This window comes from Vigna unguiculata, chromosome 1 (assembly GCF_037176805.1).
Source record: "Vigna unguiculata cultivar grain cowpea cultivar isolate G323 ecotype 2 chromosome 1, ASM3717680v1, whole genome shotgun sequence".
Taxonomy (NCBI): Eukaryota; Viridiplantae; Streptophyta; class Magnoliopsida; order Fabales; family Fabaceae; genus Vigna; species Vigna unguiculata.
The window spans coordinates 23,254,283-23,277,040 of NC_140792.1; the positions used below are offsets into that span (position 1 = coordinate 23,254,283).

Consider the following 22,758-nt stretch of genomic DNA (forward strand, 5'->3'; position numbering starts at 1 on the left):
TATTGCTTTTCAATTCTTGTAAATTGGATTCTCAAATTAATTCTGTGCTTTTTAAATTGAAACAAATTTTGAAAAGAACTTAAAGAAGAAGATTCTTTTAGAAAAATTTTTAAAAGAAATTCAACTACTCTTGATTTAAACAAGTTGTATTGTCATCATGCCAGATTGGCAAATGACCAAACCCACAAACTATATTCTCATAAGCAAATCATATGTATACGCCAACTTAAATTGATTTAATGATAATTTTTTCTTAGCTCGACCTTTTTCAAAGAGGGGTGATCAGTCTCGATAAAAGGACAAAATTCAATATAGTTAAAGGACTACGACTTAGGTCGATCAATAGATAGAATGGCACTAGAATCACAATAACTATAAAGATCGCACACTTAATCAGTTCAACAAAATAAAAAAAACATTAAATGTAATATGTTTGAGTTCAATTTTAGTACATATGGCCTAATTACTTTAAGATTTCTAATGTCTAAGTAAATTAGAAAACCAAAACCATTGGTTCTTGTAAATATGAAAGAATCTCTAACTCAAGAGAGACTAAAAATTGGCTTTAAACTTCTTTGAATTTTAAAGCACAAAAAAAATCATCCTCCTTTTTTCTTACATCATATCACATCCTCTCAGTTTAACATAGAAGATTGTCCACTACAAGAATACAAACAATTAGCTACATAAAATAACACCAAACACATAATGGAAGCTAATTATGTTAGTGAAATAGACACAAAAAGGGACGAAACAAAAATGCATTTATTTTGAATTAAAAATAAAAAAATAGTATAAGGCCGACACTAGCATTTAATAAATTTTAAAAAATAAAAAATTCAGATGGAGTGGGTTAGGTCGAACTAAGAAGTTAATATTTAAATTAACAATAAAAAAATAGCATGTGGATCAAGTTTAAGCTAACATTTAGTGAATCTTAAATAAAATAGTTAGAGTGGGCTAGGCCTTTAAATTAAAAAAATTGAATTAGATTGACGCTAAAATTTAATAAAATTAAAAAAAAAATTGTTATAGTCGATTAGGTCGACTCTAAGAAGTTAATTTTTGAATTAAAGATAAAAAAAATAACATGGGTCAAACCAACGCTATAACATTTAATATTTAGTCAATAAGCTAATGCGACATAAAGAAGTTAATTATTGAATCTATTACATCTATTACATATTAAGAAAATAAGATACTATCAAAATTACTACATTACCCATTTTTTTTATTGACACGTGTCACCAAAATTAGTTTTTTCGTCATTTTAAAACTATGGTACAAAAGGACCCGAGTTCAAATCCTACAAAAGTCAATTTGTTTTTATTTTTTCATTTATTTATGATTTCAACTATAATATTAATTATAAATAATATTATTATTTGTAATATTTTTATAAGTATTAGTATTTATAATTATTAATAATATTATTTATAGTGATAGTAGTAAAATTATAACAAATATTAGTATTATAATAATAATAATAATTGTTATTATTATTATATGTTACTATTATATATTATATATTATTATTATTAGTATTATTAGTATTATTAACATTATTAGTAGTAAAGTTAATACTCTTATTTGTAATATATAATATTATTACTACTATATATTTTTGTTAGTAATTATGTCTTAATTTTTATTAGATTATGATAAATTATTTCTTTGTCTTAAACTTAAAAAAAATAAGTATATTGATAAATATATGATTAGTTTAAAATTTCACTCCAACATTTCATTGTTGATGTTCATACCCATTCAAATAAGAAGGATTTGTAGACCATTATTGAATTATGTCAATCTTTGACAAAAATAAACAAATTAAAGATATTTTACTTGATTGATTGTGTAATTCATTTTATTTAACTCTTAATGTTTCATTTTTTACAACGAAGATTATCAAAACAAAATTTGGAATGAGATGAAAGATGAATTTCTTGAACACAATATGGTTATTTACATTCAAAAAGGAATAACTGGAGATTTTTATTCCAAATAAATTATTGATGAGTTCAAAATTTTTTACTATAAATTATTTTGGCTCCTCCAAAATTATTGGTCAAGATCCGTCACGGGTTATTATTCTCAATTATAATTAATAATCATTATTACTATCATCTATAAATATTATTATCATTATTATTAATTATAATTATTTCTATTATTATATTACTATTATTATTATTATTATTAAGAACTATAATTATTATAATAGTTATTATTATTATTGTTAGATACACATTTTACTTTTACTTACTATGTAGGAATCATGTTTCAATTACTTGTCATTTTTCTTTTTTTTTTGTTCATTTATCTTTCCATTTGAACAAATATTTCAATTTAAAAAATAGTTACTAAAATTAGTAAAATAATAAAACTGAAAAATAATTTTTTAATTATAAATAATTATTTAAATTTAAAATATAATAATTAAGAGGATAAAATTGATAATATAAAAAAGGACACCAAAGATGTTTATCTCTTTATATATGTAGTTGTATTAATATTAATATTATTATTATTAGTAATAGTAGTTGTATTAATATTAATATTATTATTAGTAGTAGTAGTATTAATATTATTTTTTTATCATTACGTGATATTATTATAGTGGTATTATTATTATTATTATTATTATTATTATTATTATTATAGTTAGACACATATTTTACTTTTATTTACTACGAGATCACATTTAAATTATTTGCTCTTTGTATTTGTTTTGCTATTCATTTTATCTCTATATCTTGGTATTTTTTGAATTGAAAAAAAATAGTTACTAAAATTAGTAGAATGATAAAACTGACAAATAATTTTTTATTATGAATAATTATTTAAAATTAATAAATAATAATTAAGAGAATAAAATTGTAAAAACAAAAAAAGGTCATATAAAAAATGTGTATGTCTTTATATATTTAGTTAGTGGATTATTATTATTATTACTATTATAGTTAAACACACATCTTAATTTTATTTACTATGAGATCATATTTTAATTAGTTGTCATTCTTAATTTTTTTTGTTGCTAATGTATATCTTTATATATAATTGGTTAAAATACCTTTTTGGTCTCGATTTTCGTCAAGTTTTTTCAAATAAGTCCTAATTTTTGTTTTGTGTTCAAATAGGTCTCAATTTTCGTCAATTTAGTTCAATTGGATCCTTTTTTTGCTAACACCGTTCAAATCATTAACGACCATGAACAATGACTGCCATATGTCACTTCATGGGTTTTTTGAATTTTTTTGAATTTTTTGAATTTTTTGAATTTTTTTTATTTTTTTAAATGTCCACGTGTCAACCGAGTAGCATGCCACGTCTCAAATTGCTTAATGTTAACAAAAATTGGGACTAAACTAAACAAAAATAACAAATACAAGGACCAAATTGAATATAGAACATTGACTTTGACACATGACATGCTACTGGATTGACACGTGGACATTTAAAAAAATTTAAAAATAAAAAATTCAAAAAAAATCACGAAGTGACACGTGGCACGCTATTGGATTGACACGTGTACATTTAAAAAATTTAGAAAAATAAAAATAAAAATAAAAAAAAGTTCAAAAAAACTACGAAGTGACACGTGACAATCACTCTTCATGGTTGTTAATGATTTAAATCATGTTAACAAAAAAGGACTCAATTAAACAAAATTGATGAAAATTGGAACCTATTTGAACACAAAACCAAAATTAGGACTTATTTGAAAAAACTTGACGAAAATTAGGACCAAAAATGTATTTTAACCTATATAATTATAGATTATTAGTATGTCAACATTAGCCTTGGTATTTGCATTGACATTAATATTTATAGCATAAAAATTATTATTATCGTTTGTTTGTTATTATTAGTATCATTATTTTTTTTATTATTATTATTACTATTCATAGTTATGTTATTAGTATAAGTGCTTTTTTTAATTATAAAAAACGTTATTATGTCTAATGTAAGACCCAATATTTTCTGCCCTAAATTAAAAGGGGCTGCCCCATGTGAGTTGGGCCTAAGGGTTGGCCCAAAAGGGGAACAAACCCTAAGTCTGCCCTAAACCTCATTCCTCTCACTTTGTTGAAACAAATTTCCTAACCCCCTTTGAGTAGCCGTCACCCTCTCCAATAGGGTTTAGCCTTGGGGCTCCGTCGCACTTGTTCGAACCAATTTTTTCGCTTCTCTTCATAAGCATACCCCTAGAGCCGTGGTGTCCGTGTTTGTGGTTGAGTTCTGTACTAGCATATTCCAGGTAAGGGAAGCTAGAATCCCCTTGTCTGGTGTGATTGTGATTTGTACCGTTTTAGTTTCATGATTTTTGAGTTTGATAACTGTCTTGGATGCTTGGACTGGCTGGTTTTCCTATTTGGTGTATGTTTATGTGTGATGCAGGCGTGAATAGTGGCGAGCACTGATAATCTCGCCCAGGCGAGCCTGTCTCGCCTAGGCGAGATGATCAGAGGCTTGCCCAGACTTTTTATGCGAGGGGTCGCTCAGGCGACCAACTCAGTTTTAAGCGAGCGAGTGTCTCGCTTAGGCGAGGGGAGTCTCGCCTAAGCGAGAATGCGCAGAGGCCGTTGTGGTGTGTCGGTCGAGCTCTCGCCTAGGCGGAGGGAGCTCGCCTGAGCGAGAGTCTTTCTCGCTTGAGCGAGACCCTCCAGCCTGAGCGACGAGCTAGGCGAGAATGCGTTCTGATTTGGGTTCCCTCTGTGCTTGGATATTTAGCTGGTACTTGTATGAGTTATTGTATGATGGCTTAATGGGAATGATTATGCATGATTGGGAGAGGGTCTTATGTGTGAATCATGAGTTTGACAAAATCTTTATATGAATTATACTCGAGAGGTTGAATATATGTATATATGTGGTCACGAGTTTGACATGAGCAACAATGGACATGATGGTTGGTAATCCAGTGGCATGGCTTTGGTATGAGGAGGAACACTTTACTCATGGTTGGGAATGACAAGTTGGTATTGATTCAACGTATGAGAAATAAGGATTGGTTACGAATGAGGGGATGAGGTTCCTATGTATGATATATGTATCTGTTACTTGGCTGTTGGTGTGTGTTTGTCATGTGGTTAGTACGTAATTTCTTGAAGTCTCTAGGTGGGACTTCAGGGTGGTGCTTCAGTGGTGAGGACGTAATTCCATGGCCCCTTATAGTGGGTGTCCATGGTAGTGCCCCATTTATATAACTTGGTAAGGATTCAAGGTAAGGATCGCATCCTAACACTCTAAGGAGTCAGTTAGTCTCACTTAGAGTGGACTGGCTCCTGTGTTGAGAGTAGCAGGAGGCCTGAAACTCATTAAGGGCTAATCTTGTGGTGAGGGAAATTGATTCATTGTAACACTTGTAACACATAGCTCGGGGGTGAGCAGAGGTATCCACCACAAGTGCAAGCATCCGCTGAATCCGACCAGGTTATATGTATCCGGATGAGTCGAGTCGAGTCGTAGTGTATTGCTTGGGAGGTCGTAACATGCTTGTGTGATGTATGTATAATGGACTGTGAATATGTATCTGATTTCATTGATGAAATGATTTTGGCTCTAGCTTACCCTTTGCTTGTTTGATTGTTTTGTGTGTGGTTCTTCTCTTTTGCGATGACCATCAAATTATTGATGTGAGCAGAAGCGAGAGGTTCTCGCGGTTAACAGGGGAATGGTGACTCCGCTGCATAGTCCATCTGGGCTGGAGCTGATGTTTTATTTCTTTTTGTTGGGCTTTTCTTAGGGCCACGACCCATGTATTCTGTTTGACTTGTGATCTCCTATATTCCTTTTAACTTCATATTTGGTTTTTCTTATGGTACCGTGGTGTGCCTTACGTTGTAAGGAGTGAGTTTAAACTCCAGGACTGCGCTACGTTATTATTCTAGTGTGACGCTTCTTTAATTACGTTATTAATTAAATGGGGTGTTACATCTAATACTTTTGCTAAATAGATTTTTATTTTTTTAAAATTTTAAAATTTATAATTTTTATTAATAATATTATTATTATTCTTAATTGTTAAATAAATATAATAACAATAATATTATTATTCTAAACATATTTGAAATAAATAAAAAAATGTGCGTATATGCACATGTTATATACTACTATAATTATTTTGTAAAATCAATTAACTGCACCATATTGTGATATTAATTTTATTTATTATATTTTAAACTGAATTTATAACTTCATTTCATTAATAATAACATTTACAACAGTATAACCTAATTTTCATGATATTTATTATATTATTGTTATTATTATCAATGATAACTCTAATTATAATAATAATAATAATTATTATTATTATCAACTCTAATTATAATAATAATAATAATAATAATTATTGTTATTATTAACTATAATTATTGTTATCAACTATAATTATTACGATCAATATTACTACGAAATATAAGTATTATTATCATCATTATTAATTACAATTATTTCTATTATTATATTACTACTACTATTATTATTATTATTATTATTATTATTATTATTATTATTATTACTATTATTACTAAGACTTAATTAGTCGAATAATACTCACGTTCGTTCAGAAGTTTCAGTTTAGTACCCACTTTTAAAAAAATTTCTATTTCGTCCCAACTTTTTAAGAAATGTTTCAGTTAAGTCTTTTTCAGAAAAAAAAAATATTAACGCCATTAACGTTATGTCACGTGTCAGCCTGTGTTTTTTTTTCATTTTTTTAACTTTTTTAAAAAAAATTTAATTTTTTTTTGATTTTTTTTTAAATTGCCACATGTCAAATCCTTGGTGTGACATATGGCATTCTCAATGACACGTGGTAAGCTATCGCCATGTGCAAGGTACTTGCCAAGTGTTTTTGTCTTGATTTCAACTTAGTCCCCACATATGTCTATTTGTTTCAATTTAGTACACGATATATGTTTATTTGTTTCAATTTAGTCTCCACTATATTTGTTTCAATTTTCTCTGAATATATTTTTACAAAATAGAGAAATATTGTGTCTCATAAATTTATTATTTATATAAATGTTATATTTATATTTGTTATTAAAAATGACTTATAAAATTAAGTATTGAAATTCATATTAAAATTTAGTGATAAAAGTCATGAATAACAAATTTACCAAAACTTTGTTATTCATGAGTATAACAAATATCAATATAACAAAACATAAATCTGTTATTCATGACTTTTACCACTACTTTAATATAAATTTCAATACTTAATTTTATAAGTCATTTTTAGTAACAAATATCAATATAACATTTATAAATAATAAATTTTGTCTTAAAAGAGAGACAATATTTCTCTATTTTGAAAAAGAAAATATTTGAACAAAACTGAAACAAATAGAGCGGGGAATAAATTGAAACAAATAAACATATGTGAGTACTAAATTGAAACAAATAGACACATGTGGGGACTAAATTGAAATCAAGACAATGACAATTGGCAAGTGCCTTGCTACGTGGCGGTACCTTGCCGCGTGGCATTGACAATGTTATGGGTCACACCAAGGATTCGGCACGTGACAATTTTTTTTTTAAATTAAAAAAAAATATCAGAGGATGACACGTGGCACGCCGTTAACGACGTTAATAATTTTTTTTTTCTGAAAAGGATCTAATTGAAACACTATTTCAAAAGTTTGGACGAAATTGAAACTTTTTTAAAAGCAATACCAAACTGAAACTTCTGAACGAAAGTGGGTACTAATTAAACCTATTATTAATTAGAACTATAATTATAATAATAATAATAATAATTATTATTATTATTATTATTATTATTGTAATTACATACACATTTTACTTTTACTTACTATGTATGAATATGTTTCAATTTCTTGATCCTTTTATTTGTTTTGTTGTTTATTTATCTTTACATTTGAATAATTATTTCAATTCAAAAAAAAGTTACTAAAATTAGTAAAATAATAAAACTAAAAAATAAATTTTTTATTTTAAATAATTATTTAAGTTTAAAATATAACAATTAAGAGGATGAAATTGAAAAAACAAAAAGGACACCAAAGATGTTTATCTCTTTATATATGTAGTTGTATTATTATTATTATTATTATTATTGTTATTATTATTATTATTATTATTATTATTATTGTTATTATTATTATTATTATTATTATTATTATTATTATTATTATTATTATTATTATTATTATTCATAATGGTGTTATTATTATAAGTGTGTTTTTTTTAATTATAGAAAATGTTGTAATACTAAATACTTTTGCTAAATAGAGTTTTAATTTTTTAAATTTTTTATAATTTATATTAATATTATTATTAGTATTTTTAATGGTTAAATAAATATAATAACAAGTATATTATTATTCTAAAAAAAATTTAAAATAAAAAAAACAAAAAAAAAATGTTCGCACAGATCATATACTATTATAATCAATTAACTATATTATATTGTGATATCAATTCTATTTATTATATTTAAAATTTAAATTATTATTCCATCACTTAGATTTACTAATTACTTTAACATCATTTATAACAGTATAACTTAATTTTCATAATATTTCATTACATAATACTTTCTCTATTTTATTATTTTAATATACAAAATAAAACAAATAGTCTTGTGCGTACACACGAGGTCAGTATACTAGTTAAAAATAAAAAAACTAACACCGGTTAGGCTGACGTGAAGTAGAAAAAAAAAATAATTAAAACATTAATTGATCTAATCTAAATGGACCAAACTCACAAATTAACCAAAATAAATAACATTGAATACTGGGTTAACCAAGCCGATGCTACAAAATATTGTGAATCCATGTATTGCTTGAACGATTACAAATCATAGATTAATTTTATCAAATTGTTCATGCACAAAAGAGAGAAGTGAGGGTGTGCATTGAAGGCTGGTATATGAGGCCTTCAACTTCATGTACATCGTTGGAAGCTCCTTATGCAATTCCCTGGCATTTCCAAATCCTCTTTCATGGAACCACGACAAGCATTCCCATGTACATTCCCTGTCAACCACTGATCTACATTACCACCACTGTTCCTACTTCGCTTGTTCTCCTTGTTGTAAACAATTACATTACAATCATCTATCTCCAAATCATTATTTGTAACGTCTCATTTAATTAATAAGCGTAATTAAAAGAACGCCACACATAAATAGTATAACAACGCAGTCCTGGGGTCCTTAACGCTACCCCTACAAAACTAGGCACACCATGATGCCAACAGAAATAGTTGAAAAGTCTAACAGACGAAGTACAGTAATAAAACATAGAGCAATACATGGGCCATAGCCCTAAGGAAAAGCCCATCAAGAAATAAGGTCCAGCCTACGCGGACTATGCAGCGGAACTATCATTTTCCTGTTGTCCACGGGTGTTCCTCGCATTTGCTCACACTAACAAGTTGATGATCATCGCAAAAGAGAGTACCACACAGCAGAACACACAACAACGAAAGTAGGGTAAGCTAGAGTGCAAAAGATTTCATCCATACCATCAAATATATATATATATATATATATATATATATATATATATATATATATATATATATTCACAATCCCATATACACACATCAATTAAACATGTTATGACTTTCCAAACAATACACTAAGACACAACTCGACTCATCCAGATACATATAACCTGGTCGGATTCAGCGGATGCTTGCACTTGTCGTGGATACCTCTTCTCACCCCCGAGCTATGTGTTACAAGTGTTACGATGAATCAATTTCCCTCACCACAAGGTTAGCCCTTAATGAATTTCAAGCCTCCTGCTACTCTCACCACAGGAGTCAGTCTACTCTAGGTGAGACTAATTGACTCCTTAGAGCTTCAGGATGTAACCTTACCTTGAATCCTTACCTAGTTATATAGATGGGGAACCACCATGGGCACCCACTAACAGGGGCCATGGGATTACGTCCCGACCACTGAAGCACGACCCTGAGAATCTCACCTAGAGATCCCAAGGAATTACGCACTGACACGGACCGAACATTCTCAATCAATCAAACAGATACAACATGCATACACGCATATATACATATATATCACATACAGTTCCTCATAATTCACTTCTTTCGCATTCCCAGCCAAGCAATACCAACTCATTATTCTCGAACCATGAACATGGAACTCCGTCTCATATCATTATCATGCCACATTGATACCAACCCTTTCGCGTCTCATGTCGAACTCATACCAAACTCATCATTTTAATTCCATGAATCATCTCATACATATATCATGCTCATCTCATGTTAAAACTCACAAATCACAACTCATACACTATCCCATTCATAAAGGTCATTCGGTTCATATTTTTAAAGGTAATAGCCATACAAGCATATTGTCAACATTTGGAATCAAGGAAAGCATCAAGGCCAACCACCCTCTCGCCCAACTTCTTGCTCAGGCAGAAGGGTCTTGCTCAGGCGAGAGGCTCTCGCTCAGGCGAGCCCCTTTCGCCTAGGCGAGGGCTCGAAAAAGGAAGCAGGAGCTCATGCGGGATCTCGCTTAGGCGAGACCCCCTCTCGCTTGGGCGAGATACTCGCTCGCTCAAAAAAACTGAGCTGGTCGCCTGAGCGACCTTTCGCATGAAAAGGGTCTGGGCGAGTCCCTATTCATCTCGCCTAGGCGAGATTGGCTCGCTTGGGCGAGATTATCAGGTCTGGCCTCTGTTTCCCCGCAACAGCCACCCACTAACAGTCCAGAACAACACACTCATACATTCACAGTTCACATATCATCACATCAACCATAGGACCTCGAAATAACAGCCAAATAACACAGAAAAAGAAATATAGGAGTAAGCCATAACTTCCCTACCTAGAAATGGGCTCGTACGGGACTTTGACACTGAACCAAGAGCACAGCAGCTCTAGAACTAGACTCGCAAACTGGACAACGGACAAAGACGAGTTATTACAGGGCTTCTAACCGTGACCACGAAAACTATACTAGAAAAAGGCGGTAGGGATTAAAAGATACTTACGTGAACAGAACTAAGGCCAAGTTAAGCGTGAATCTGAGGAAACTTTGGAACCCTAGCAGAAGACGGCAGCAACAACTCTAGGAGGTGTGATTTCTGTTTTTACGAAAAGTGAGCATAGGTTAGGATTTGGGCACTTTAGGTCAGAAATCGAATTGGGCCACCCCTTAGACCCATAAGATTGGACAATCTATAAAATAAAAGGGGCAGAATTAATTGGACCTTACATCATCACCTAACACATTTTTTTTTTCATTAAAAGCATCGCTATTGCTGATGATTTTTTTTTTTTAAATATAAAGTAAGCATTAACTAGACCAACACTATCTCTAATAGAAGTTTTAAAAAATAATACATAGTCTCAACTAGATCAACACTAGTGATAATATCATTTTAATACAAAAGTTGTGTTAGTATGGATCACATCGATGCATATAGGTATCTCAGGCCGATACAAACATTACATCTTCAAGAATTTTAGGGTGGATTTTTGGTCCACGCAGCGCCAACATTAATATACTGTTATCATTGTTCATTTGAGTGGGTTTTTTAGGGTCGCTAATAGGTTTTTATTGTAGTGTTCCCAAATTATGACAAAAAGGTTCTCACAATTTATATAGAAATTAATTAAATAAACTCAGTAACAGATTAATATGAAGTTGCGACGGCATTTTATTTCCATTAGAAAATAACTAGACAAAAATATCTACATATCACAAATATTTCCCGGCGGTGACCTCCATCAGAAAAGTGTTTATGGTCTATAAAGCCTACGAAACACAATTAAACTAGAAAAAACTAGAATAAATAGTAAAAATGGGAAAATGATATTCAAAAGCCATGCGCATTAAATTTTGTTTTCATGAATGAGAAAATAAAAAAGCTAGTGGCACATGGGTTTTTTTATATAATAATATAATTGAACCAGTTACAGCCAACTTAGTAAGACCCAATCTGGAAAATTCAAAAGAGTAAGGTTTCACTTTGGCAAGTTAAAATGACCACTACTTGAAGAAGACAGCTTCCAGCTATTATATATCACATGGTTGGGGTAACCGAGTAATCAACTTTGTCTCATTCTTTTGATTATGACTTTCAAATTTTAGTATATCCCACTGTGCCACTTCCTTAACCACACGGGAAGATAGAGATATATAAACAGAAGGGTACATACAAAGTTGTTGAGACATTTACGCAGCTAGAAGAAGAAGATGAAGATCATCACTAGGATTTTTCTAATGGTTTTTCTGTTGGCTCTCACGATGCTTATATCTAAGGGGGAAGGCCAATTATCAGAGAATTTCTATAACTCATCTTGTCCAAACGTGGAATCCATCGTGTCCCAAGCAGTTACTAACAAGTTTACTCAGACCATCACAACTGGACAAGCAACCCTGCGTTTGTTTTTCCATGATTGCTTTGTTGAGGTATTTTCATTAGTTTGTGTAAATACAGAATATTATCTTCACTTTTCATAAACCTGTTTCGTTGTTTGTGCATTTCCTAGACATGAGTGTGATTTCGTGCTGTAATCGCCATCTCTTCTGAAATTTCATTCTTGAAGATGAAATACTACAGCGCACGAAAATGTTAGAAAAATATGGATATGAAGAATCTCATTGTTGTATATTATTGATGTTGATGAGAATTGAATGCAGGGATGTGATGCCTCTGTGATAATTTCGTCTCCAAATGGGGACGCAGAGAAGGATTACACGGAAAATCTTTCACTACCAGGAGATGGGTTTGACACTGTGATCAAGGCAAAGCAAGCAGTGGAAGCTACATGCCCCGGTGTGGTCTCATGCGCAGACATTTTGGCACTAGCCACCAGAGACGTCATAGGCTTGGTAACCTATATTATTATAATTTAACACATCAACCTATAAAATAAATAAATACAATATTCCATTCATTTTTTAACTTCAAATAATTACATCTTATTCACACCCTCACTTAATCGTCGTGTGTTGCAAGCATTTGACTTTGTCGATATTGACTACATCCATTGTCGAACTCGGTATTAATACATCATTAAACATGGTAGTGTATAATAAGAAATATTAAAGCCTCATTCACACCTCTTTCGATAGTCACTATTAAATGGAAATTTATTTTACCTTACGTAATGATCGGGACTTTGCCCAATAGTAGAAGAAATGTTTTTCTAAAAAAACATAATTTTGAAATAAGAAAGTTAAAATATTAGAACATATTTTATTATAAACAATAGTTTATGAAAAGTTTACACCATGTGATGTCAGCTTGGAGGTCCTTCATTCAAAGTAGAGCTTGGACGCAGAGACGGGTTAATTTCGAAGGCATCTCGCGTAGAAGGAAACCTCCCGAAAGCGAGCTTCAACTTGGACCAACTCAACGCGCTTTTCCAGAAGAACGGTCTCACCCAAACGGATATGATAGCCCTCTCCGGGGCCCACACCGTGGGATTTTCGCACTGCGATCAGTTCGCGAACCGTTTATACTCGTTCTCATCGTCCAATTCGGTGGACCCCACTCTGGACGCCACCTACGCTCAGGAACTGATGGCGGAGTGCCCCAGAAACCCCGACCCCACCGTAGCGGTGGCGCTGGACCCGCAGACCCGTTCGGTGTTCGACAATGTGTATTACCAAGACCTGGTGTCGGGAAAAGGGCTACTGAGCTCGGACCAGGTGCTGTTCTCGGACGCCGCGTCGCAGCCCACGGTGGTTCGGTTCGCGAACAACGCGGCGGACTTCAACGAAGCGTTTGTGGCGGCCATCAGGAAGCTGGGAAGGGTCGGAGTGAAGACTGGGAAAGATGGGGAGATAAGGAGAGACTGCACGACCTTCAATTCATGAACGCTGGATTCATTGATGACGTTTTTCTATGGAAATTAAAGACGTGAAAACTGGTTTTTCTGTGGTCGTGTTAAATAAAAGTGATTCTTTAATTTTGTGCAGTGGGGAGGAGGTCTTCCCGATGTCTTCTTCTTTTGGGTGCCAATGCATGAATGTGTAATTTTAATAAAGGTTTATTTCTGTATTACCGTTAAATTTCTGTTGAGTAATTTATTATTTATATATCATTTCTGTAGTTAAATTATTTATTTGCAATGTGTTTATCACTAAAAAAAATAATTGATTTTAGCGGGATTATATTCGGTGTTTCTGGAGTTTTAACCCACACTAATGATTTTACCACGGGTTACGGATTATCGGAGGTTTTTAGCAACCCCTGGGAGTAGAACAACTTATCGGGGGTTTCGAAAATTCCCATTAATACTTGGGATTTCGAAAACCTCCATTAATGCTTGGGGTTCTGAAAACCCCCAACAATGCCTGGGGTTCTGAAAACCTCCATTAATGCCTGGGGTTCTGAAAACCCCCATTAATGCCTGAGGTTCTGAAAATCCTCATTAATGTCTGAGGTTCCGAAAACCCCCAGTAATGCATGGGGTTTACAAAAACTCCAATAATGTTTGGGGTTCCGAAAACCCCCATTAATTCCTCGAAAACCCCTGTTAATACCAAAAAGTTAGTGCTCATATTATTATGACATTACTATAATGTTAAAGTTGTACTTTCCTGATAATTGATTTGTTTAATTAATTATTTGAGTACGAAAAGAACCTTATTCTATAAAATTTTCTATTTATTACTTAATATTTTGGTATCAATCAATACAAATAAGCAAAACCTTCAATGCCACTTCAAAATAAGCAATCAATACAAATATTCATTCAAATGGTACCAATAATGGACTAGCAGTCATAATGCTCTTAACATAATAAGTGTTGGAGAGGTAGCATTTGAATGGCAGTGACATAATAAGCAATGCACTATATACCTACAATAAAACCAAAATTAACCAAAAGTTTCCTAGAAGCATATTTGTTGACAAATTTCAAAAGTAAACAAAAAATATCATCTAATGCGATGTTGGATGTTGATCATTTGTTTCTTCGTTAGGAAGACTTCCTTGACCAGATATCTAACATTGAAAAATAATGATAATTAATAACTTTCCAAATAATAATATCAAACATATATTAATTAAATCAAGATTTAAATATTATTTTTGGTGCATGATGCATAGTAAAATCTCGAGGCAACTCTCCTCGATAATTTTGTACCAAAAAATTAACCATTGCCTTCATTTCATTGAGTTGGGATGTCAATGTAGAAACCTATTTTAAAACACAAAATTAATTAAATTAATCAAAATAATCAAAATAGAGAAAATAACTCTTATTTTCTACTTTTGAAGAAACAAAATGGAGCTCTTTTGACAATCTTGGTTTACATAACATATTCAAACATCAAATTTGATAAAAGTAATGCATCATGATCAAAACTAAAAAGTTAACCTGATTTTGTAACTGAGCATTAGAAGGATAACTTGAAGATGCTCTACTATATGAATGACCCTTGGAGCCAAACACTTTAGATGGGCAAGGACCCAAACCCAAACCCCTAACACGTCCACAGTGCTCTTGGCTTCCGAAAGCAAAAGCTAAGGAATCAGTACTTGATATTTCTTTTGATACAGATGATGATGATGATGTTGATTCATATACTTGAATTTTTTCCTACAAAGAACATAAGAAGAAACTAATTAAAATAACACAAAGTATAGTTGACAATTATAGACTTTATTAGAATTGAACTTACACTGGTTTCCCTCGCTTCATCACTCACAAAGGCTCCATTAGCATGTTTATGTGTTGCTATCCATACCTCTCCTCTACTAACATTGTGGCCACACTCTTTTTCCTATAAAATTAAAGAAAAAAATATGACACATAAAGCCAAAAATTGAAACAAAAAGTTCACATCAAGATATGTAGTATCAACACCATTTCATCTTTTTTCCTTGCAATGCTCTTAGATCCACATGTGTGAGCAATGGTTTGCTTTGCCCTATTATCTTTATTTTTCAGAGCATGCTCCTAATCATCAACGTATAAAAATTAATAATCATTAACTTGAACGATGTTGATGAAAAATAGTTTCAATATATCTTTGTTTTTGAATTTAGTCGATAATCCACAAAAGAAGCCCAATGATCTCTATCTATTCCTGCTGAAACCATTGTGATCAATTCATCTCTAGTACGTGTTTCATCATTTCTAAGTTGCCACAATTCCTGTCAGTAGTCTCTCCACTTTATGTTAAGTGATTTGAGGATGTGGCTTATATGAACATCAAAATAGACATCAAACTTAGCCTTCAAAACATAAAACAGTTAAAATTAACAAGAGTTATAGTATAATTAAATCATACATTAAGTTTTTACAATGCTGACTTGAATAGTATTCTTAACTACGTCTTCTTTATAATCTTTAGGAATCTTCTTCCATCTAGAATAACTAATAGGAAGAGAATTAGAGTTTCTTGCAATGCTACCCAAGAACCTATTCAACAATGCTCCACCATCTGCAATTGGTTGACCCTCATTATTCCACTGCACAACAATCCTTTCATTAGGAGGTAAATGCCACACATCATTAGTTCGTAGTTGTTTTGTAATTCTCTTTCCTTGATCATCTACGGAATGTGAGAAAATAATTGTTACTAATTTATTATAAAGAGAAATATATGTATAATATATTATGTAGTACTTTGTATATAATTGCTTACCAATGACATTAACAAACCATGCTCTTTTTCGGGTTGCGGGCCTTTGTTCATCTACTTGCAACTCAGTCTCCTCATTTTCTTCCTCTTCATTTTCAAAATATGAATGTGATGTAGTTGGTATTGTTGGTTCAGAAACATGAAATGATTGATATGGTGGCTGAGAATTAGATTGAGGCGCAATTGGGGGCTGGCTAGTTGAAGATATCCTCACTTTCAAGGTTCCTGAAAATAAATTGGTTAGATATTCCTAAAACTGAATATAAAATCAATTTGATATATACAAAATCTAATGTAAAACAAATTATATACATAATACTTATTCATGAAATTTGATAAAACAAATTACTTGGCCGAGGTGCAGATGGAGGTGGAGGGTAAGAATATTTAGGACCTTGTTCAATACTTGCTTGAGATGCAGATGAAAGTGGAGGGGAAAATGAAAATGTAGGACCTTGTTGAATATTTACTTGAGGTGTAATTGGGGTTGGAATTTGTACTTCAAGTCTTGGAGATTGAGTACTAGGCAGTGAAGAATGAGTACTCACTTCTTCAAATTTTGACTTAGACTTACTTGAAGTTGAAAAGTTCATCTTCAAGTCTCCTGACAACAGATAAATATTGATAAAGGTAGATTGGAAATCCTTAGATTGGATCACTATAAGTCTATTTAGACCACATGCTAATAATTACCTGTATCACCTCATTATATTAACATCATTTATAATATATTTTCAATACCAAATGTCTGCACGCTCACAATAAAGTGGAGAAAGTGGTCTTATTCAAGAGTCGAAGGAGTATTGTGACCATCAAGTGAAATTAAAGTAGATTCGTTGCAACATAAATATGACTATAAATATGACTATGTAAAAAGTATTACAAGCTTTGTAATATTACACATAACAACAGTGACTTTAGATTATCTGCACTTAGTGGACATCATTACATAACACACCAAGACTCATAATAAGTAGTGAATACCCTACATGCATAAAGGAAGATAAGATATAAAAAATAAAGAGGATATAAGAAAGTAACTATTAACTACAGCATATAAAATAGTATCATTCATAAGTCAACTTAAGAACAACCTATTTCATCAATGTACCTAAAAAAAGATATAACAGACACAAAAACCTGACATCTCACAAACCAAAATAAAAAGAAACAAATAATATTTATAAGTCACATCAAAGCTAATATTTAGACATTCAATGGTCAAAACATGAACAAGAACTAGAGACTTAAAGCAAGACACTGAGAAACACAACAACGGATCTATGAAAATCAAGGAAATGCAGAGAATACTTCAGAGCTTAGACAAAGCTCCAAACTCATACAGCCAAACAAAATCTGAAGTAATAGTCGCTAATTAAGTGAACCTAACTAAGTACACAAGTCAGTAATTGAATCATAAACCATAAGTAATGTTAGTTTCTAAATGATAAGTAATAGCAGAATAATCTACAACCAAACAAATTTAAGATGTAGAAATATCCCAACAGTTTGTAAATGTTAAAACCAATGCAAACTATTCAATGGGAGAATTAATGGTACCAATGCCTGAAGACAACTATTGTAGAGATGGAAAGATGGAAACAGTATCTCAAAACAAATTGTGGGCTAGCAATGAAACAAAACCAAAACAGTATCTGAATGGTGTGGTCAACAAAAAGATGTCGTTGACAGATTCAGTAACCATTTGCCATTGCCAATAGAAAGCTATGAGATATCAGGCTCAGAACCAACCACCTAATTGCTAGAATCTCTTTTGCAAGTTGTCTAATGAGAATAGAATAAATAATTATAAAATCAAACACTATTTTAATACAATTTAATTGAGGTTGTGGAGTGATGCAAACAAAATTTATTTGGAGCTAATTACCTATTTGCAAAAGGTAATTAGCAAATATACTTTTCTAAATGAGTTTCCCTGTAAAGACTTCTAAGATAAAAAAAAATAAAAATGGAAGGAACTTTTCTATAAGATACCAAAAAAATGTTATTGTACCAGTTACAGTGAGAGAATTCATAAGAGTGCTTTTAATTTTAGGCAAGTAAACTCATAAGCTCAAGTGGAGCAATCTCAAACTAAGCAATGATAGTACCTAAAATGGAGTCATGCGGTCTTAGTGATAGAATTTCATATTAAAGTACTTTTTTAAATTTTTTTTAGAAACAACTTAATGTTTAGAAGGAATGAAAATAAGTTTTCATTTTAAATTGACTGATTATAACTTTCATAAAAATGAATTAAATTTTTTAAATGGTACCATACTTTATTCCTTCAGTCATTTTCCTTCATATTTAGAACACAATCACCTAAGAAAACAAATTGTGTGCCAACTTCCTTGCAAAAATTATTCTCCATAATGTGCACCATAGATGAACAACTGAGATAATAATAGAAGAAGGAGGTTTTCAAGGGCAATATATAAGAAGTAGGAAAAGAACTGTACTACACAGCATCTGTAGTAGGAAACAGAAAGGAAAATTATTTTTTCACAAACAGAACATGCAGACATGATTCTAAGTTGAAACCTTAAAGAAGAGAAATTGGAGTGCTCTCTTACATGTTAGTTGCTACATGCTTATTAATATCTGCTTTGGATATTCATTTCTTTCATTTGGTAATGATTCGTAACTTAAATATAAATATAGATGTTCAAAAGTATTTTTATTTTATGTCAATATAAATATTTAAAGATAGTAGACCCTTGAAGGCCTCAGTAGCAAGCTGCATGTATATTAAGGAAGTGACATAATTACCTGAATGAGATTGATGATGAGCTGCAAGTGTAACTACATGTCCCCATTTAGAAGATTTATTGGTTGACATTTTCTTCTTGGTTGATATTTTCTTCATCTTCCGGTGGTCTACAAATAAGATAAACACATCAAATTAAACAATGAAGGATAATAGTTTAAGATGAATTAGTAAAATGACTCAACAATTGAAAAAAGGAAAAAAAAACCTTTAGTTGTATATTTCCATCCTCGTTAGAAAATAATATTCCTAGGTTTTGTTGTTCAAATGGCTCACATTCATGAAAATGTCAACATCATCTCCACCCATGTTGTATAAGTCTCTAGGCTTTACAAGTATGCACCAATTTTTATCCAACTCATCGTCTACATAATACACCATTTGAGCTTCTAATGCCTTAATGTATGGCTCGTCATCATCATTATCACTAGTATGGATTAAGCATGCAAAACTTACTAATGTAAATCCATACTCATCACTCATAATCCCTCTAGAAGTAGTTGTATTAGCCCAGTTACATTTGAATAAAACAATTGAGAATCGACCATGGTAGTTTATCTCAATTATGTCTACCAATCGACCATAATACGACACACCTCCAAACTGCATTTGATTATCACTACTACTTGCATAACTCATTGTCCCAAATGTACCAAACACTCCATTGTTTTGTGTTTTAAGCCATAGATCACGCTCCAATATACGAAATTTGAACCCATTAACATTGTAGGCACTATATCGCTTTGCACAATCAATAGGACCCATGACCAAGAACTTTAAATCATCTGAATGGATATCGAATGATTCATTCCTTATCTAAAACATAAAAAGTAAGAATCATATAAATTATAACATACTCATAAATCAAAGATTTCTAGAGAAAATATACATACACGACGTGAAAACCACTTAACAAATTCTTTATGAACCTTTTGTCTATCACAGAGGAAGATCGTGTGCGGCTTCTTAGTTGTGTTTGTATAATGCCTCCAAATTCCTTATGTGAAACATGTAAAACATGTTATCTAATGTTAAATGAAAAACCAAATATATAAAAACGCCTTGCTCTATAAATACTTACTGTATAAATGGGTCAACTATGGGCAATTTGTTAGCACATGACGATGTGCTTGCAACTTTTCCTTTGTAGATAGAGTGAAATAAGTAAAACTACCAACTGGTTTTCCGATTGGTGGGAACAATGTACTTGCATTACAAGACACATTATTAGGTTCATCATCAACACGATGCAATCGATTGAATACAATCTCAATTCCATCTAAATATCTAGAACAAAATGTTAAAGACTCTTCAGTCATGTATCCTTCAGCTATTGATCCTTCTGCTTGTGCTTTATTACGGACATACGACTTCAATTTTCCTAGATACCTCTCAATGGGATACATCCATCGGTATTGGATAGGTCCTCCAAGCTTAGCATCTTCCACTAAATGAACAATTAAATGAACCATGACCGTAAAAAAGGAAGGAGGAAATAACATCTCCATGTGACACAATGTGAGAACAATTCTACCTTGTAGTTGGTCAAGTTCATCCATTTTCAAAACTTTATTACACAATTGTCTAAAAAAAAACACAAATCAATCAAAATTGAGCAAACTTCATTAGGGAGTGTCTTTCTAATTGCCAAAGGTAGAAGTTGCTCCATCAAAACATGTGAGTCATGACTTTTTAATCCTCCAAGCTTACGTTGTTTGACATCAATGCATCTACTAATGTTACTAGAGTAGCCATCTGGAACTGTTATGTTCTTCAAAGTTTTGAGAAAGATATCTTTATTTGCATTTGTCAATGTATATATAGCAGGGAGATATCTACCATTCCCATCAGGCCAAAGATCAGGTCTAATACCCCAGAGTTGTAAATCTTTTCGTGCTTTTAGATTGTCTTTACATATATTTGAACTATCATTCAACAATGTAGACACAACATTATTACATACATTTTTTTCAATGTGCATGACATCCAAATTGTGATGTAATAAGTTGTATACCCAATAAGGAAGTTCAAAAAATATACTTTTTTTTCACCATTGTTGAGTGTCTAACTTAGCATGATTAACTCCCTATTGTCTTTTGGCCCGTTCTTCAAGTAATGGTTCTTTCCCAATTCAACATTAAGATTCTTAACTTGTTGTAACACATCATATCCTGAGATCGCCAAAGGTGGATTTCTATTTTCTATAGTTCCATCAAATCTCATTCGAGCCAGTCTAAATCTATGTCTTCCATCTAACCAACAACGATGACTCATGAAACAAAATTTACCACCTTTAATAAGTTTCTTAGGAGTTGTGTCAAAATTACATCTAGGACATGCCAACCCAGTATGTGTGTTCCATCCAGATAAGGTTCCAAGACCCAGAAAATCACTAATGGTCCACAATATAGCTGCATGCATATCAAACACTTCACTTCCATATGAATCAAAAGTTTTGATACCAGTGTTCCATAGCTCTTTCAACTCTTCTATTCGTGGCTGTAAATATACATCAATATCATTTCCTGGAGCTCGCTTTCCAGGAATGATCATGGAGAGAATGAATGAACTTTGTTCCATACACATCCAAGGCGAAAGTTTGTACGGTATGAGTACAACTAGCCAAATACTGTGGCTAGTGCTTAGATTACCATATGGATTAAACCCATCCGTAGCCAAACCAAGTCTCACATTTCGAGGGTCTGAGGCAAATTGAGGATGCTTAAAGTCAAATGTCTTCCATGCTTTAGAATCTCTTGGATGCCTTAAGATGACTTCATTTGTACTTCTTGATGAATGTGATCGCATATGCTAAGCTATTTTGGAAGACATAAACATCCTCTGAAAGCGTGGCTTCAAAGGAAAATACCTCAACACTTTTGCAGGAATCTTTTTTTTTATTACTTGTAGCACTAATTGTACCTTTTCTTTTTGCCTTCCATCTAGATGTTTTACATTTCTTACAAAAGTCCCTATTTGCGTCTTCTCCAAAGTACAACATGCAATCATTCGGACAAGCATCGATTTTGGTGTAATGAAGACCAAAATTGTTAATGATTTTCTTTGCTTCATAGAATGAGCGTGGAATTTTAGCATGTTCAAAGACATCTGCCAACAACTCTAGTATCATGGACATTTCCTTGTCACTTATTTTGCAAAGACATTTGATGTGATACAACTTGATCAAGAATGAAAGTTTAGAATATTTATCACACCCTTCATATAAACTCTTTTGACCATCTTGCATTAAATCAACAAAATCTCCAATATCATCATTCCCGGCATGGCTTGACTCTGAACCCATTTCCTTATCGTCCACCGTGTCATTGCTATATTGATGATACCCAAATTCATCATTAAC

At 31.9% G+C, this 22,758-nt stretch overlaps 1 protein-coding gene, 2 long non-coding RNA genes and 1 pseudogene across 3 annotated transcripts; 1 reads left to right on the forward strand and 3 right to left on the reverse strand.

The window, feature by feature from the left end:
* Window positions 1-12,080: 12,080 nt before the first annotated feature.
* LOC114163945 (Peroxidase superfamily protein) lies at window positions 12,081-14,097 on the forward strand. Its single transcript, XM_028048346.2, has 3 exons — window positions 12,081-12,436; window positions 12,668-12,859; window positions 13,274-14,097. The coding sequence occupies exons 1-3, from the start codon at window positions 12,221-12,223 to the stop codon at window positions 13,847-13,849; spliced, it is 984 nt and encodes a 327-aa protein (XP_027904147.1). The 5' UTR covers window positions 12,081-12,220; the 3' UTR covers window positions 13,850-14,097.
* Window positions 14,098-15,068: 971 nt separating this feature from the next.
* LOC146888782 (uncharacterized) lies at window positions 15,069-15,764 on the reverse strand. Its single transcript, XR_014992979.1, has 3 exons — window positions 15,662-15,764; window positions 15,358-15,579; window positions 15,069-15,177 (listed from the first exon to the last, which is right to left on the reverse strand). It is a non-coding gene; the product is annotated as an uncharacterized LOC146888782 (long non-coding RNA).
* Window positions 15,765-16,271: 507 nt separating this feature from the next.
* On the reverse strand, window positions 16,272-17,055 carry LOC146888783 (uncharacterized). Its single transcript, XR_014992968.1, has 3 exons — window positions 16,977-17,055; window positions 16,631-16,852; window positions 16,272-16,537 (listed from the first exon to the last, which is right to left on the reverse strand). It is a non-coding gene; the product is annotated as an uncharacterized LOC146888783 (long non-coding RNA).
* A 2,591-nt stretch (window positions 17,056-19,646) lies between these two features.
* LOC146888784 (uncharacterized) lies at window positions 19,647-22,542 on the reverse strand (annotated as a pseudogene).
* Between the last annotated feature and the right edge of the window lie 216 nt (window positions 22,543-22,758).